This window comes from Budorcas taxicolor, chromosome 23, assembly GCF_023091745.1.
Source record: "Budorcas taxicolor isolate Tak-1 chromosome 23, Takin1.1, whole genome shotgun sequence".
NCBI classification, from domain to species: Eukaryota; Metazoa; Chordata; class Mammalia; order Artiodactyla; family Bovidae; genus Budorcas; species Budorcas taxicolor.
In genome coordinates, this window is record NC_068932.1 from 17712580 (window position 1) to 17729626 (window position 17047).

Genomic DNA, 17047 nt, shown 5'->3' on the forward strand with positions numbered 1-17047 from the left:
GGCATTAAGTAATTAAAAGAACGACTGGCTGTTTAGTCACCCTCTACCTCCAGGACACATAATCTCTTGAAGAGCAGGACTTGAGTATGACTTTTCCATCAGGTCTTCCCAGTACCTTGCAGAGTGCCACCGCTATGGCAGGCACTCCATTAGCTCAATAAATGTTTGTTGACTAGAAACATAAATTAACATGCTCATCTCTGCCATTAAGTGTGTAACACTGGGCAATTCTCCTACCCCTCAGAGTCCTACTTTGTTCCTTTCAAACTAGAGAGACTGAGCCAGATGATCCCAAAGTTGCCTTTTCTCATGTTAATATTCTATTTTTCCATCTTGTTGACTGCATGGCTCCCTGTCTCTCTTTTGCCAGTAGAGACTCTAAAGCTAGACTGTTTCCAGAGCATGGGCAAGTTTTAATCAAATGAACACCCTGAACCATGGAAGAGATTGGAGTGAAACAATATCAAAGGATTTCTATAGTCTATAGGGCTTTGAATTCAAAATGAAAATAAACATTTAGGCTGCCCAACTACTGTACGATTATTTCAACATTACATTTTGCCCGAAAACTTCTCCTATAAAAATGCTTTATAATCAGAGCTGGAGACCTTCTCTAGCAACAAGACCTTCTAAAGCAACCAAGGCTTTAAGAGATGATATTCAGACAGTTTTAGAAAATGAAAAGGGGAGCTCTGTTTTAGAAAAAGTAACAGGCTGACTCTGTAAGCAAATGGGTCAGAGGGTTCCTGGAAAGAAAACCAGGAATGACTTTCTTGACTTTAGAGAAGCCCTTTCGGCTGAAGTCATTTTGCGATCTCAGCCTGGCCGCAATGCTTGCCCTTGAACAGTAATCTATGATCTTTTTGTTTCCCTTTTTCTTTTTTGGCTGTGCCATGTGGCGTATGGGATCTTCGTTTCCCAACCAGAGACTGAACTCCAGGCCCCAGCAATGAAAGCAGGACCACTGGAACGGCAGGTAATTTCCAGTAATCTATGATCTTAGAGAAACAAAGAGAAGGCAGTCAAACAATAGTGCGTGATAAAGCAGAGTCCTAGTCCCTCCTCAAGGGCTAAACATGATAATATATCTCCGAGTTCTACAGGAACTAAGGCCCCAATCCAGGTGGAGGATGGAATGATGAAGCTGACCCTCCTGAATTCAATCAACTAAAGCCTGGACTCCACCTTTGCCCCAATTCTATGCTGAATTCTCCTCTGCTCCAGCCCTTTCATGAATATGCATGTATTCTAAGCTTCCCCAGTTTTGCTGTTCAGGGAGACACCGCTTCCGGAAAGTTTTCCCCAGAGTTCTCCTTACTTGCTACAAGTAATAATAAATCGTTCTCTTGCTCTTTGGCTACTGCTGCTGCTAAATCGCTTCAGTCGTGTCCAACTCTGTGTGACTCCATAGACGGCAGCCCACCAGGCTTCCCCCTCCCTGGGATTCTCCAGGCAAGAACCCTGGAGTGGGTTGCCATTTCCTTCTCCAATGCATGAAAGTGAAAGTGAAGTCGCTGAGTCATGTCCGACTCGTAGCGACCCCATGAACTGTATCCTGCCAGGCTCCTCCATCCATGGGATTTTCCAGGCAAGAGTACTGGAGTGGGTTGCCATTGCCTAGGTTGTGTCTTTTGGCTCAGCACCAACAAAAGAATCCAGTTTTCTTTTCCGGTTACAACTCCACTTGTGATGCTGAATGCCATATACTGCAGCAAAAAATGTTTCCCCACATTTTACACACTCAGAAAAAAACACTGATATTCTATCTGCTAGTTTTGATGAATGTCAATTACACTGCAAGCTTTAACTTTAGCTACAGCCTCAAACATTAGCCGATATATATAAAAGGAAACTTGTTTTAGTCCAGTTTAAAAGTAGAGCATTTTCATTTCATCATCAGCTTCCCCTCTATTTCCTGTGTTATCAGATGTTAGAGAGCAAGCCAGCAATCTGTTTATGATACTGGCAACATGGCAGACAAAATATGCACGTTCAACCAGCATTCTTTTAAATGAAAGGCTAGTATGGGTCTAATCTTGAAAGAGTGATATGGAAGATACACAAATGTAGAAGGTACAAACCCAGGGGAAAAAAGAAATCAAGGAATTCCCAAAACCACTAAGCCAGTTCTAGAGGTTTCTGCTCAACACTTCAGATTTCTTCACTTCAATGCTCTCCTTCAAACGGACGCACTCAATTTAATTTCTGCTACTAATGACCCATGCACACCCCCATGGAGTTAACAATTCAACTTACTAGCTGGCCTCGATAATAGCATACCTGGTTCTTTCCTGGGATAGGCTGTCATATCTGATATATGTTTAAGTATGGACACAGCAAAAAAAAGATGCACTCAGTAGATGCTGTCTTGCTCTGAATCAGTTTGACGAGTTTCTGTTCAGACACACCCTGACTATGTGACCACAAGACAAATCTGCTCCATGGAAACAGCTGATGATCCACACGGCACCAGCAGCACAGGCTCCTTAAGAAGGAAGCTCACAGGAAGGATATCTTTTTCTCCAACTAGGACCTTCAATATGGGCTCAAGAATAACGAAAATAGCAACAATCCGTGGATGCACCCACCGGGCCACTCATCCATCCACTACCATTTACTGAGCACACAACATCTGTCAGTGGAGACAAGTATTTTCTTTAAAAACATAAATACAGTGAAAGTAAAACAGTCTCCAAATGGTTTTTTCCCCTACAGAAAAGGCAACTTTATTGATTATTAATTTTGTTCATTTTTCTGTGTCTTAGAGATCAACTGATCACTGTTCACATCTAAATTTTACCAAACTGGCTAAATTAGCAAGTTTTCTGCCCAGAAGTCTATATGACAAGGCTGCCATGGTTTCAATAATTTCTCCAATGGGCAGATAAAGAGTCATTTACAGCATGAATCATCCTATTTCCTCAGCCATCTCAGACACACTCTCAGTCATGTGAATGGCAATGGAAATTAAATTGAAAAACTGAGAAAACATCCTGCAAAAATAGGGAAGTTAACAGAGCCATTCTGTCATGCACATCTGCCCCCATTTCCCTTGCCCCCATTATCTTCCTGTGAGCCACAGCCATGTAGCTACACATCCACAATAAACAATATATACAAAGTGTGAAATACATGCATTCTTTCGTTCCCACACAGATAATGGCATACTGCTCTGTTCTTCTAAGGCTGAATTTAGGCTAATGTCCATAAACAGGAAGCTATTTTCATGTCATTTGAAGTTCTATTTAAATTCTGTTGGGAAGGATAACTTGTTAGCTGAAATAATGTATAATACCTTGATGGGATTTTGAAAAATATTAGGTTGAGAACGATGAAATATAAGATATTTAAAATTACATGTGGTTGGAACCATGGGATTTCATGACTTTAAAGGTCTGAGATGTCAATCTGTGCACCTCCTGGCATTTTAACGAGGACAAAAACAGGTCCAGGGTGGCCAGGTGATTTGCCCAAGGTGGCACAGCCAGTTGGTGTCAAAGTCTGTGAAATATACACCCACATTCTTTTACTTCTTGTTACAAAGACTGAAGTAATCTAAGGAGACATCAATCTGAATTCCACAAGAGTCAAATTCCATTTGAGAAGAGTAAAACTATGACTCAGTGGTAAGTGGCTGTTCCCTCTTTTCAAGCAGAGCCCACATGGAGTGACTGATGGGACAGTCATCACAGCAATAAGCAAGCCAGTGTCACTTCCCCTTACCCAGAAGATCAACCTAAGAAGCTAAGAAACAGGCCCAGGAGTCTGCACAAAGGAATTCAACCTGCTTGGAGTAGTTGGGTATTAGTTCAACTCATTCCTCTAGGTTCATAAAATCCCCATGACCCCATCAGTTTTCTCTTTTAAAATCTCAAAGGATAAAAATTAGCATCATAGAAAAATTAAAACACTGGAGAAATGTCTAGAATAAAAAGTTCAAAATGTCCTCCATCCACCAAAAGGCAACCACTATCAACAATTCCTTGTGTATCCTTGCAACGAAAAAGTTAAGAAACCAGTATAAAATACATAGATACATATACACTGGCATAAATATATATAAATGCTGCTCTATACATACTTGCAAAATTTAGATAGATGAGTAGGTAGATAGGTAGGTAAACAGATAGAAGCACCCTGTTTAGTTTCTGCCTTCACATAGGTTGCCAGAAGTCCAGTCTCACTAGCATATGTGATAAACTGGTCATTCCAAGGACAGAAACGCTGTTGTTAATCAAAGTTAATTTTGTCTTACCCATTGTATACTTGCAGAGCCTGGGAACATAGCCAAATAGCTGACAAAATATAGAAAGAGACAAAGAAAGGGGAGGAATGAGGAAGAAAAGCCAGAAAGAGGAGATGAGAAAGGAAAGAAAGGAATGAATAGATGTTCCTTACAGACTAGCACATGACAGATACTCATTCAATACTTGCTGAATGACTGATTTAATAAATTAATAAAAAAACCAGGACAAACATTTCTAAAAACATATATGACATTTCATGTATTAAAATATTAGCAGATATGGCCCCCAGTTCTCTAAGAAGCATCATTTTTGATCTACACTGTCCAATATGATGGCTACTGGCCACATGTGGCTATTGAACAGTTAAAATGTGTGCTCCATGTGTAAAACACACACCAGATTTCAAAGATTTAGTATGAGGAAAAGAATAGATAGAAAACATTTCCTTAATAATTTTACATTGGTTATAGGTTGAAATTTTAGATATATTGGGCTAAGTAAACCACATTATTGAAATTTACTCACTTGTTTCTTTTTATTCTAGTATTTACTTTTTTTTAACTATGACAACTAGAAAACTTGAAATTTCACATGTAGCTTGTGTTATACATTTTTTGAATAATGCTGGTCTAGAACACAGAGACTATTAAAGCAATGACTATATCTGGATTCCCTGCTCTATTTCAGCACCTAGCACAGGGCCTTGAGAATGGAAGGCTCCCTGTAATGTCTGGATAAGAAAATACTTAGGCCTGGGACTACAAGGCAGGAGGGCTTAACCTGATCCTGTTCTAATGGAACAATAGCTGTGTGAACCTGCCAGGCCTTGTTTTCCTCATCTTTAAAATGGAGATGATAATAATGTGTGCCTTATAAAAAAATGCAATGCAGGAGACCCAGGTTCAATCCCTGGGTTGGAAATGGAGAAGGAAATAACAACCCCTTCCAGTATTCTTGTCTGGAGAATCCCATGGACAGAGGAGCCTGGCAGGCTACAGTCCATGTGGTCGAAATGAGTTGGACACGACTGAGCTACTAACACTACAAGAAAACAGCATGGACCAAATGAGATAATGTTAACAAAAGGGCTTTGAAGGGGTAAAACAGATGTCAGATCGCTCCTCCATTCTAGTATTCTCCTTTAGCAATAATCGCAGGAGAAGTGAGTTGCAAAAACTACAGAAAGAACAGGGTAAGAAACCAACCGAAAAAATTCCTACATCTGATATTTCCATTCTGGCCTGCATTAGACAATTTACGCAAAAACAGGTGCAAGCTTGAGATTCTCACACTAGTGGAAACTTCAGCATTCATCACTCCCTTTCCACTGCACCTCACCAACCACAGTTGACAAAGTGACTTGCAGATATTTTCCTTGAGGGACCACAGAAAGTCTAACTGGGAGCAGAAGGCTGTCTCTGGGTGGCTTTCGAAGCAACAGGGTGGCCAATCCCACAACGCCACCTGGGCCCACAGCTCTGTGGGAAATTCGTACAGATCCATGGGTACAAAAATCTGTCTTGGGCATTAGTCCTCATTGATTGTTTTTAGGTGTAGCTAGGAGGAAGCATCTCATTCTATGGGGTGGTCAGGGCACCTGGCAAGGGAAATCCAAAGGACCTTTGGACATGTTGCAGCTTTTTCGTGACACTGGGACAGATTTTACCATCCCAGCTGGGCATCTTCTCTCCAAATCAAAGATTATTTCAAAAGGGAAGACTGTGTGAAGGAAACATATTTCTGCAAGGGTCATTTAAGGGGGAACCTTAAGTGTGGACTAAACCACAGCAGAGAGAGAGCAGACCCAACAACCCAAGGCCACAAGGCGGGAGGACAGCAGAGCAAAAATTGACTATTTCAAGAGGCCCCAAATCAGATTCTCCCTCAGTCTCTGCAAGGCAGCACAGGAGCCCCATAAGCCAGCATGGACTTACCATCAGCGAGGCTGCCACACCAAGGAGAGCAAGGAGGGTACAGTCACTTCCCCTTTGCTGGGAGGGTCTGTCTCTCTTCCTCTGTCTAAAAGCTGCCGCCTGTGACGTGGAAGTGAGCTGTGACCTGGCCAGGCTCTAAGCCCCTGGGAACACTGCCCCGTGACCTGCCCTGTGACAGCCCACAAGGCCTCAGTTGCTGCCAGCTCCTCCAACCAGAAAACCAATGGACAGGGCTGCAGGCATGGAGCAGAGTCTCCAGAGCATGGCTGCAGAGCATAACCCACTGCAGAGTCTTTTTGAAATTCATTTTGTCTGAACCAACCTCTGAGATTCTTGTTCAGTCGGTCTAGGGTAAGGCGGGGACACCAGCATGTTAAACAAAGTGGGGGGCAATGCCAATATCAAGTCTGACTTGGGATCCTGTGGTCTAGAGAACTCAGGGAAGCCTCACTGTCCTTAATCCTTTCTCTTTCCCAGGCTTTCTTCCTGCTTCTTGTCTCCATGAGGAAGAGGAGGGTCGGGGGGAGAGGCTTAGACGTAAGCAAGACAAAGCAGAGCGTGAGTCTGAAGGCCCTGTGTTTCCATGTGAGCTGCTCCCAGTCCTCATGCAAGTTGTTGAACCTTGCTGAACCTCAGTTTTCTCATCTGTGAACTGGTGGTAAAACCATCTACCCACTCAGGGTTGTGGGGGGCGGGAAATAAACACCCATGAAGTGACCAGCGTATTACACACAGCAAGTGTCACAGCATCACCTTAGTGTTAGCTCTTTCCATGAGGAGGAGGGGTGGTTCAGGGCAGTTCTCCATATGAGTATCTTTGCAAGAGAAACTGCAAACATAAATCACTGATTTAGGCATAAAGGGAAAGAAAAATAAGTAGATAAATTGCAACAACAAAAAACCACAGTAAGGGGCCATGAATTCAGGTCACATGGGAGAGTGGGGAGATGCGCAGAGCAGGTGAGCACCATCTCTAGGAGCTCTATGGAGACTGGCTAGGAGGAAATCCACAGAGACTGACAAAGATTTAGGCATAAAGCTGTGTGGAGATTTATTGCAACATTATTACTTTTTTAACTGGAAATAGCCTACAGATGTATTTTTCATTTTCTTTTTTTCAATATTACGATAAACATACATTACAGTTGACCTCTGAACAACATGGGTTTAACTGCACTCACAAGTTATGCGCAGATTTCATTTTCAATAAAAATGATCAACTACTTGATTCCCTGTTGGTTCAATCCATAAATGCAGAACCACGGATACCAAGGGCCTGTGTGGGACTTGAGCATCCGTGGATTTTGGCGTCCTACATGGGTCCTCGCAACAAACCCCCACCAATACCAAAGGATGACTCAAAGATTTTTGCCTACATGGGTGGGGACAGGGGAGTCAGTGCCCCTAACCCACATGTTGTTCCAGGGTCAATTGTATCTTATTTCAGAAAAGAAAATGTTCCTTTTTAAATCTGGGAGAAGACTTTGGAATCCATCTGATTAGCTAAAAGTATTTGTATCTCAATTGTTTTCCTTTTAAACTCCAGTTTAACAATCAGATTAGAATACTAATATCAACAAAGGAAGGCCAGATGTGGACATATCCCTCTAAATTTTCCCTATGTGAAAAAGGCAAAATTCATTATGATTCTGGGCATGAGAAGCACAAAGGGCATGAGAAAAGATAGGGGAGGTAAAGAGAAAATACATATCAGAAAGCAGACAAGATCTCCAATGTAATACTGAATAATACTGGAAGAATTGGTTCAGCGCTTCCCTTCCCCCTCAACACACACACACACACAAATATGGACACACTAAATTATGAGAACTTTTGAAATAAAACTCAGTGTTACCCATCAAGACCTCTCCCACACAGACTAACAGAATCTATTTTTACATTCCAATGAGATTTGCAGTAAAGAATAGAGCACCTGAAAAAAAAAAAAAAAAAAAGAGCGCCTATAAAAAGAGGAAACAATTTCTGCACTGTACCTGGGTTTTTCTCACTTCCTTATTTTAAAATAATCACCTAACAAATCCAAACAATTCAGAACAATAGTACAGTCTTTTATGCCCTGGGTATATAACCCTGCAAACATTTTGGAACTGGACTGGACTGGTTAAAAGGTTCTGGGTAATTTGCCATCTGTTTAGAAAACTCACGATATCTTACAGTGCTGGGGTACTGGAAGAAACCTTCCAAATCACCTGGTCCAACCGCATCATTTTACAGATGAAGGCCTTGGGAAATGAACTGGCTGTTACAACACACTGAAGACTCTATAATTTAAACATCTGCTCAGTTTCAAGGTGACTGACAAATCTGGAGAGAGGGGGTAGGAAATAAAACCTCCCAAACATTTTTAGTGGCATAGTAATTATGATCAACACGCCTGTTAAATGAAGAAGCAGTAAGGACTGTGATGGAAGTATACCCCCACTCCAATGTCAGGACCATTTACATCTGGAAAACTGAGAGGTTGAAAGCTGTCAGAGCTAACATATTGAATCTGTGAGACAAGGACCAGGAAGAGAACTCAAGAGCTCTATCTGAAGTCTACGGGCCTAAGCACCAAACACTGGGCTTATTTTATACGTAAACACTGCTCCAGGAGTCAACCTTATGAGACGGTGCCTTCATTTCCAGAAAAGTAGAGAGCTGAGAAAATGATCCAGGCATAACAGAAGTACACGACAACTGACTTGACAGAGGAAGGGTGACTTAGACCTTAACTCAGTTTTCAGCAGACCCCTAACCAGCAGCATCAGCATCACCTGGTTGCTTGTTAGAAATGCAGAATCTTGGGTCCCATCCAGACTCAAGAATCTGTATATTGACAAGAATCCCAGGTCCTCCCACCCTCATTAAAGTTTGAGAAGTACTTATTTAGATAACACAGCAGCAAGAGAAAGTATAATTAACTACTTGTAACCTCACTCAGGGCTTCCCTGGCGGCTCAGTGGTAAAGAACCTGCCTGCTAATGCAGAAGATGCGGGTTCATTCCCTGGGCTGGGAAGATCCCCTGGAGGAGGGCATGGAAACCCATTCCGGTGTTCTTGCCTGGGAAATCCCGTGGACAGAATCTAGTGGGTTACAGTAAATGGGGTGGCAAAAGAATTAGACACGGACTACAACCACCACAATCGATCCAAGTTTCTGGAATTATTACCTCTATTACCAGCTCTATTCTCTAAAGCTTTTGATCTTTAAGCCTTATTTTAAATTTTAAGTGGTCTAAAATTTAGCCTAAATTTTAAATGGTCTCAATGAATATCTTACTAAATAGTAATATTTGTTGACAAAAATTCAACTAATTATCAAGTTAAGAAGACAAAAAGAATTTTATTTGAGCCATACTGAGGATTATAACCTAGCAAGTAGATTCTCAGAAAGCTCTAAGAACTCTCCTACCTGCTAGAAGTCAAAGGCACAGTCACAAACATTTTTGAGACAAAGGACTGTACATCAAAATGACATACTGATGTTTTACATAAAGTTCATCAAGGATACATGGTCCAGGCAGGCACAGACAAAGCGAGCAACTAGTCATCATGACCCTGTACAAAGCTGGGAAACAACACTATTATTTTAAGTTACATTGTTAGTGTCAGCAGAGAGAAAAAAATTGATCTTTACGGTCGAGCAGGCACTCCCATTCCTGAGAAGCTCAGGCTAACGTGGGTCAATATGCAATGTGGATGCATACTGTGCGTGGGGGAGGGGAGGAGAGGTCCAAACACCCAGAGAGATTTTGATGGTTAATTTTTTCTTGCCCCGCCTTAAAATAAAAATTTTATTTCATCACCTTTTCTCACAAAAGACCTTAAAATTCTTTTTTAAAAATGTATATAAATATTCTTGGAGTTTTACTGTTTCCCGAGGTTACATAGATTATGAATGGAAATCTTTTTCCCTGCTATTTTCTGTTACGGTTACAGTAGGAATATGACCAATATTTCTTCAGTTGGGAATTAGAAACCCCAGGGAGATCTGGTGAAGGAGGAAGACTGGATTCAGTATAGACATGTTTCCCTAGCAAAAAAAAAAAAACAACAACCCGGAAACTTGAGGTAAGAGAATTTTATGATCAAAACATTGTGAAGGTCACATGGTCTAACCATGGTTCCAAAGATGAATTCCTTTTACACCATACATGCAGTCTCTGCTTGGACACTCCTGGTGATGTGGAACTCACCACCTCCAAAAGCCACCCATCCCATCTTTGCACACTTCAGTTGTTAGAAAGATGCCTGAAATGTGTTTCCCTGTAGCTTTCAATAGCTCTACAATCAGGAACCCGACAATTATTGTCTCTACCATTAGTGCATCCCCATTATCAGTTTTCCATTATGTTTCTCACTGGAATTGTTTTAACAGAGAAAGTCAGAGAAACAGGTTTCATGTATTTGTTTCTCATAGGACTGGGGCAGCTTGTACTAGTGGGATGTATGAAATTTTTATTTTTGACTTTTATTTTGAAGTACCTTAGGAAAAGCTCATGTGTACAAGAGGGATATTAAAATAAATTATCACAAGTTATAGAGATTATAACTAAGGACATACTCATACCGGAAACATAGTATAGGGATAATATGATCCTTAAACACTGTTTTAGCTCTAAGCTTCTGGGGAATCAAAGCAGGTATGAAATAGGACAAGACGGTGTTGCTTCAGAAATATTTGAGACTCTCTGGCCTAAGGAACTCATAGGTTTCAGCCCTGGAAAGTGTCTTAGATCAAGTGTAAGCCTGCCTCTTAAAGAGAAGGAAGTGTTAGTGCTAGACGCTCGGTCGTGTCCGACTCTTTGTGACCCCATGGACTGTAGCTTGCCAGGCTCCTCTGTCCATGAAATTCTCCAGGCAAGAACACTGCAGTGGATAGCCAATTCCCTTCTCCAGGGGATCTTCCTAACCCAGGGATCAAACTCAGGTCTCCCGCATTGCAGAGATTCTTTCCTGTCTCAGCCACCAGGGAAATCCCACAAAAAAGGAAACTGAAACCCAAAGAGGCTACATAAATTGCCCAGTATTGGGCATCCAGTTAGCATCAGAGCCAGGCAATAGTGTCGTCACTCATTTTTGCTACAACGTTAGACTTTAAGTCTTCCATTTGTTAAGGAAGCTTATTCAGCACAAAAATCAGAGATATAGCCCCCCCCCACCCATTACTGGGCCAATTCCCAAAGCAAACCTAAGCCATTCTAGCCTCCCCACACAGAGACCTCAAATCCCCACATTCACAAATCTAATATCAGATAAGAAAGTGACACTGGAGGCACAAGTCATCCTCCTTCATACCGTTTTCTATGAGTCCATTTGTCCTTACATTTCCATTGATTCTGAACCACCCAGATTTTCCACTAAGCAGCTGGTTTTAATCTCACATTTAAAATATCTCTTTCTGATGAGAGGTTATTTGCTTTCAGAACAGAAGCACCACTGTGAAACATGTCATTCCTCCTGAAACACTTGAAGCTAAGGGCTGATAGCACACTGAGCGAGAGTCATTAGTGAAAAGTAAAATATTATAAGCGATCAATTTATCTAGGCATCTGAACATCAGACACAGAAAAGCAATAGTCAGAGAATCCCTTTTACCATCTATTTTTAAAAACAATAGTATTTGAAAGAAGAGTCTGTTAGTGCACACACCATGAGGCCAGTACAGTGACATCACAGCCATGGTGTGCAGAATGACGGACAGGTGGGTCACAGAAGCCTGCCCCCCAGATCATAAGCTCACGCTAAGCAGTGACAGAAGCTCATCCTCTGCAACAACCAGTTGCATCTCACTTCTCTGTAAGTTTCAGCAGACCCCTCAAACCAATGAAGTACACTCGTGCAAGTATGAATTATGCATTTTTTCCTATCCTTGTGTCCTTCTGAAGTAAAGATAAGCAAACTCTGAAAAAATCCTGGTCCCAGGAGTTTCAAGTGAGACATCTTCTACACTCACATTTGTCATTTATATTACAGAATGGCCTGGGATCCTACTGTTAGGTCACCTGGTCATATTTATTGGTTTGGAGCAGGACATTCCTGGGATAAAAGCATCTAGGAACTCTACTAGCTTTTTAAGGTCACTAAGAATTTGTGAATTCTTGATTCACAAATCAAACGACATGGGGTGGATGAGTAAAATTTTAATGCCCAAGGCACACCAGGGATAATTGAGCATAGTTACATCGCTCCATTATTTTCCAGGTTTCTCTGCTGGCATCAGGTGTATAAGAGAGCAAATGGCAAGAGAATAGAAGATAAACACATAGCTTGCTCATAGCCCACGGTGAAGCAAAAATAGAAATCAAAAAGAGGAAGAAAAGCTGTGACATGCATCCATCCCAGAGCACATCTTCCGGTACTGCTAATCGGAGCATTTGTCACACTTCCTGGGGCCACTGAAGTCATTAGTCCCGGCAGAGAGGCTCGGAATTCTCCCATTTTAAAAGGAGAAACAGGCAAAGGACAGAAACTAGACTGGTGGAAAACAGAGAAGGGAGGTGTTTCTCTATAATCACGTTACCCAAAAGTGTCACCTTTTCAACCAAAATCTTAAGGTCACCTGATGATAAAAAATGGAAGTGGCTTGCAACAGGAAGGTTGGAAGTCATAGTCCTCATTTCCCCACCAAACTAAGTCTCAAACTCCCACCCCCATTGCCCTCTAAGCTGGAGTCTCTGTCCAAAGTCTTCTTAGGTGTAGACAATTCTAAAAAGAGGGCTTATCATAGCACAGAACCCAAGGAAAAGTGCCATCTTTCTTTCCTGTGGTCCAAGAGACCTACCCTATCCTACCCTATCCAGGAGACCTAACCTACCCTATTCTGGGATGGGACAATCCCATCCCAGATATAGGCTGCTCTAAACCAGTAAATACGACTGGGGCTCTTTGCATAGTGAGGTCTGGATTCAGTCTGTAATAGGAATGATGACCATTAACACCACAATGTCTCGCCTGAAATGCCTGGGGCCTGGATGGGTCGTTTTATCCAGGGTGTGCATATCTGTACTCCAGAAGAGACCCTTACCTTCAGAAATGGCCTTCTTCACAGCTGCTACGTAAGTCTCAGGCTCATCGTCACAGGTGAGCTCCTGCCAGTGGGCCCAGTCTGGAAAGAAGTCCAGGAACTCCTCGCTGTCCTGTACCCCGCAGAGCAGCCGCACTACGCGGTGTGGAGGATGAAAGGCTCTCTGCAGCAGGGGCAGCAAGCTCGGCTGGCAGAAGCACTGCACCAGCTCGGCAGAGAGCAGCACCACAATGCAGCGCACGCGGAGAAAGAAGCTCAGGTCCTCGGCGGAGAAGGACGTCTTGGGGCTCAGCCTGTAAGTCAGTGTCTTCTGGCTGCGGACCTGCCGACTGGAAAGGAAAAGGTCCTGAAGGTACTGGCACCACTCCTCAGCATCTCGGCTGTAAACGATGAGGATGTCGCATCCTCCCAGCATCCCTGAGCAAGAAGGAGACACGGAAGCACGTTAACATGCCTGCTCCCACTAGGGCTTCCCATGACCTGCGAGAGTCACCATCCAGACGAGGGGCCTGGCACCCATAATCTCTCACGCTCCACCCCTAGCATACCTGCCCAACTTCTTTCCCACTCACAGCCTGTGTTCCTACCATTCCAGACTCCCTGCCATTGTCCAAACACCCCACGCTGTTTCAGATCTTGCTATTGCTTCTGCTGGTATCCTCTCCTGCCAATGGCTGATGTAGTATAGGATGACAATGATGAAAGAAACTGCAAGCACTTACTTAGAGCTTACTACATTCCAGCTTGTCCAAGCTTGTTGCCTAGAAAATTCATTAGATCATCACAGCAACCTTCCAAGGTACCACTACTAGCCAGGTTCTAAAGATGAGAAAATTGAGGTATGGCAGAATGAGTAATTTACCCAAGAGCCCCAGTGGCAGAGTTAGAATTTGAACCGAGGCAGTTTGATCCCTGGTGGCTCAGATGGTAAAGGTTTGATTCCTGGGTTGGGAAGATCCCCTGGAGAAAGAAATGGCTATCCATTCCAGTATTCTTGCCTGGAGAATTCCATAGACAGAGGAGCCTGGTGGGCTACAGTCCATGGGGTCACAAAAAGTCAGATATGACTGAGCGCCTAACACTTTCACTTTCAGTTTGACCCCAGAACACAGTGGTTACAAGCACAGATCAGGACTCAGGCAGCCAGACTTAGCATCTTGGCTCTCTGAAGTAGCAGCCGCGAAACCCTGGGCAAGTTGCTTACATTTTCTAAACCTCATTTGCTTATCTGTAAATGGAAATATAAAGGCAATATTTATCAGTGTTTTGTGAGAATTAAATTAAATATGTTATATAAATTGCTGAGCATAGCGGTTGGCCTGTAGTAAACCCTCAGTGATTGGTAGCCAGTGTCATTATCCTCACAGTAATGTAAACAATGCATTCATTTCAAAGGTAACTATGGTTGAACTAACACATTGACCTATACAGTGCCTTTTATAAGGTGCCCCTCACCATACATGGTCGGTCACACAGGCTTTCTTCTTCTTGTAATAAAGCGCAAATGCCAGAAACAGAGTCCAAAGCCTCAGAGAAGTGTTGAATCTTTGGGGGATCACAAAGTGATCCCAAACTCCTCATTTACAGATAAAAGATATACTTCATCTGAGAAGATAAAGGAATTTATTTAAATTTACATTCAGCAAATTCATTCAGAGTCTGGACTGAAACTCGGGTTGCCCCCTGGTTTCCTATCCCGTCCTCTTGCCAACTTCACCTGCCACCTCCCATCAGGAATTCTGTCAAGAATCTGATGAGCAATAACTCTTGTTTTCCATTATGGAAGTTCAAAGAAGCTTGGCTCTTAACATAACACTTGTGAGTCCTCATCTCCCATTAATTTGATGAACTATTCTAAGGGATTTGGAAGGGGTGAGCCAAGAAGTATCTATGAATCTACAAGGCAATAGGGAGCCTTCCTTCCACTCAGAGATGGAAGCTGGGAATTTTGTAAAACAGGATTCATCTAAGTTGTGGATTAGCACAATTAAATGCCATCCTTGGGCCACATTTATCTGAATGTCAGAGGCAGGACTGGGGCAAGACCTAAGCTCCTCAGTTCTGAAAACATCATGGAAGGAAGTCCCGTTCCTGGTCCCATCCATACCTATATTCAAAATAAAAATAATGACATATAAAATGTAAACCCAACACAGTTCTGATATCCCCCCAGGATGATAGTACCAAATCTCTTAAAACAGTAAATAAAACAAAAATGTGATGTTTCTTTTTGGAGCCCCTCATTCAGTACTAATATAAAACCCAATAGGCTTCCAGTAGGAACAAATGCATCAGCCTGTGAGTCCTTTTGAAGGGAAGGTGCGCAAATTTTAAAAGAAGGCAATTTGAGACTGGAATAAAAGTCAGCAATTCTGAAGACACCATGAACATCTGTAGCTCTGTAGCAAACTCAATTCTGAACATGGTCTGTTTCCTCAGTTTTGAATAAAACAGTCCCTTTTAGGAATGCTTACTCTGGTCCCAGAGTTAAGCAGATCAAGGACAAAATTTAAATGTATCAATGGTGCAGCCTTCCATAAAATGAAATCTTTGCCAATTGAATCTTTTTTCTTCTGTGTAGAATATTTCTTTGGAACCTCGATGGAAAAATAATTTCTGCACTACAAAAGGAGTAAAATTGGCAAAGCTACATAACTATGGAGCTCATACTGAGAAAAAGCAGAGTTAACACCCAAATATATCTGTCTTCTTTATGCTCCTCCTCCCTACGTGGCTGTTTTATACTAAGAAGCAAATGTTCTTCTAAATGTAAAGGATAATTGCATATGAATGGGCATGAATATGGCCCATCCAGTAGGCAGCATGCAAGACTACATTTCATTACAATATTAAGGATGCAAAGTTAGTGATGCTGGGCTCAAGATTTATTTAAAAGTATAAAAGTAAGAAGCTGTAGTCACATACCCTGCCTCCACATACACACAGAGACAAATATACTAGCAAATATCATGTCAATAGTTTATACAAAAGAACTGAAAGGAGAGTAAGGTCTCAGAAGAGGCTGGCTATGGTCCCATACATTAGTGATGGAGAAACCATGGGTAATGTTTTCAACAGGGTTGACAAGTGATGGCTAAAGAGTGAGGAAGAAGGAAGAAAGTGATTTCTGAGAGCACCTTTAAAGGGTACGAAGGAAATACCCTTAAGAAGGAAACTTGGGTCTCAGATCATTGACTGTCTTAGCAGGAAAGCAGCAATGGTACATTGCCTGACTATGTAGATATGAGTGATTTATACCACTTTTCTAAGGAGTCTGCTCAGTTGCTAAGTCATGTCTGACTCTTTGTGACCATGTGGATTACAGCATGCCAGGCTTCCCTGCCTTCACTATCTCCTGGAGCTTGCTCCAAACTCATGTCCATTGAGTCGGTGATGACATCCAACCATCTCATCCTCTGTTGTCCCCGTCTCTTCCTGGCCTCAATCTTTCCCAGCATCTGGGTCTTTTCCAATGAGTTGGCTCTTTGCATCAGGTGGCCAAAGCATTGGAGCTTCAGCTTCAGCATCCGTCCTTCCAAAGAATATTCAGGGTTGATTTCCTTTAGGATTGACTGGTTTGATTTCCTTGCTGTCCAAGGGACTCTCAAGAATCTTTTCCAGCACCACAGTTCAGAAGCATCAATTCAGTGACTCAAAAGCAAAACAACATTTTTAAGACAAGTTCTGGGGCCATGGAGGAGGGAGTACTCGGTTCACCCTGGATCCTGCCTCACCACTTCCTGCTCCTCTGTTAACAGCACATCACAATACCTCCTACTTATTAAAGACTTCTAGCCATCAAGAAAACTTTAAATGTTAATAATAGGGGAAACCAG

At 42.3% G+C, this 17047-nt stretch overlaps 1 protein-coding gene across 1 annotated transcript in view; it reads right to left on the reverse strand.

Annotated features, from left to right (window-relative positions):
* PIK3AP1 (phosphoinositide-3-kinase adaptor protein 1) overlaps positions 1-14673 on the reverse strand; it is a 110187-nt gene extending 95514 nt beyond the window's left edge. Inside the window, exons 1-2 of the mRNA XM_052661224.1 lie at positions 14667-14673; positions 13212-13628 (exon numbers count right to left, since the gene is read on the reverse strand). Coding sequence (XP_052517184.1) covers positions 13212-13628; positions 14667-14673 — 424 coding nt within the window. The remainder of the gene's footprint in view (positions 1-13211; positions 13629-14666) is intronic.
* Positions 14674-17047: the final 2374 nt, after the last annotated feature.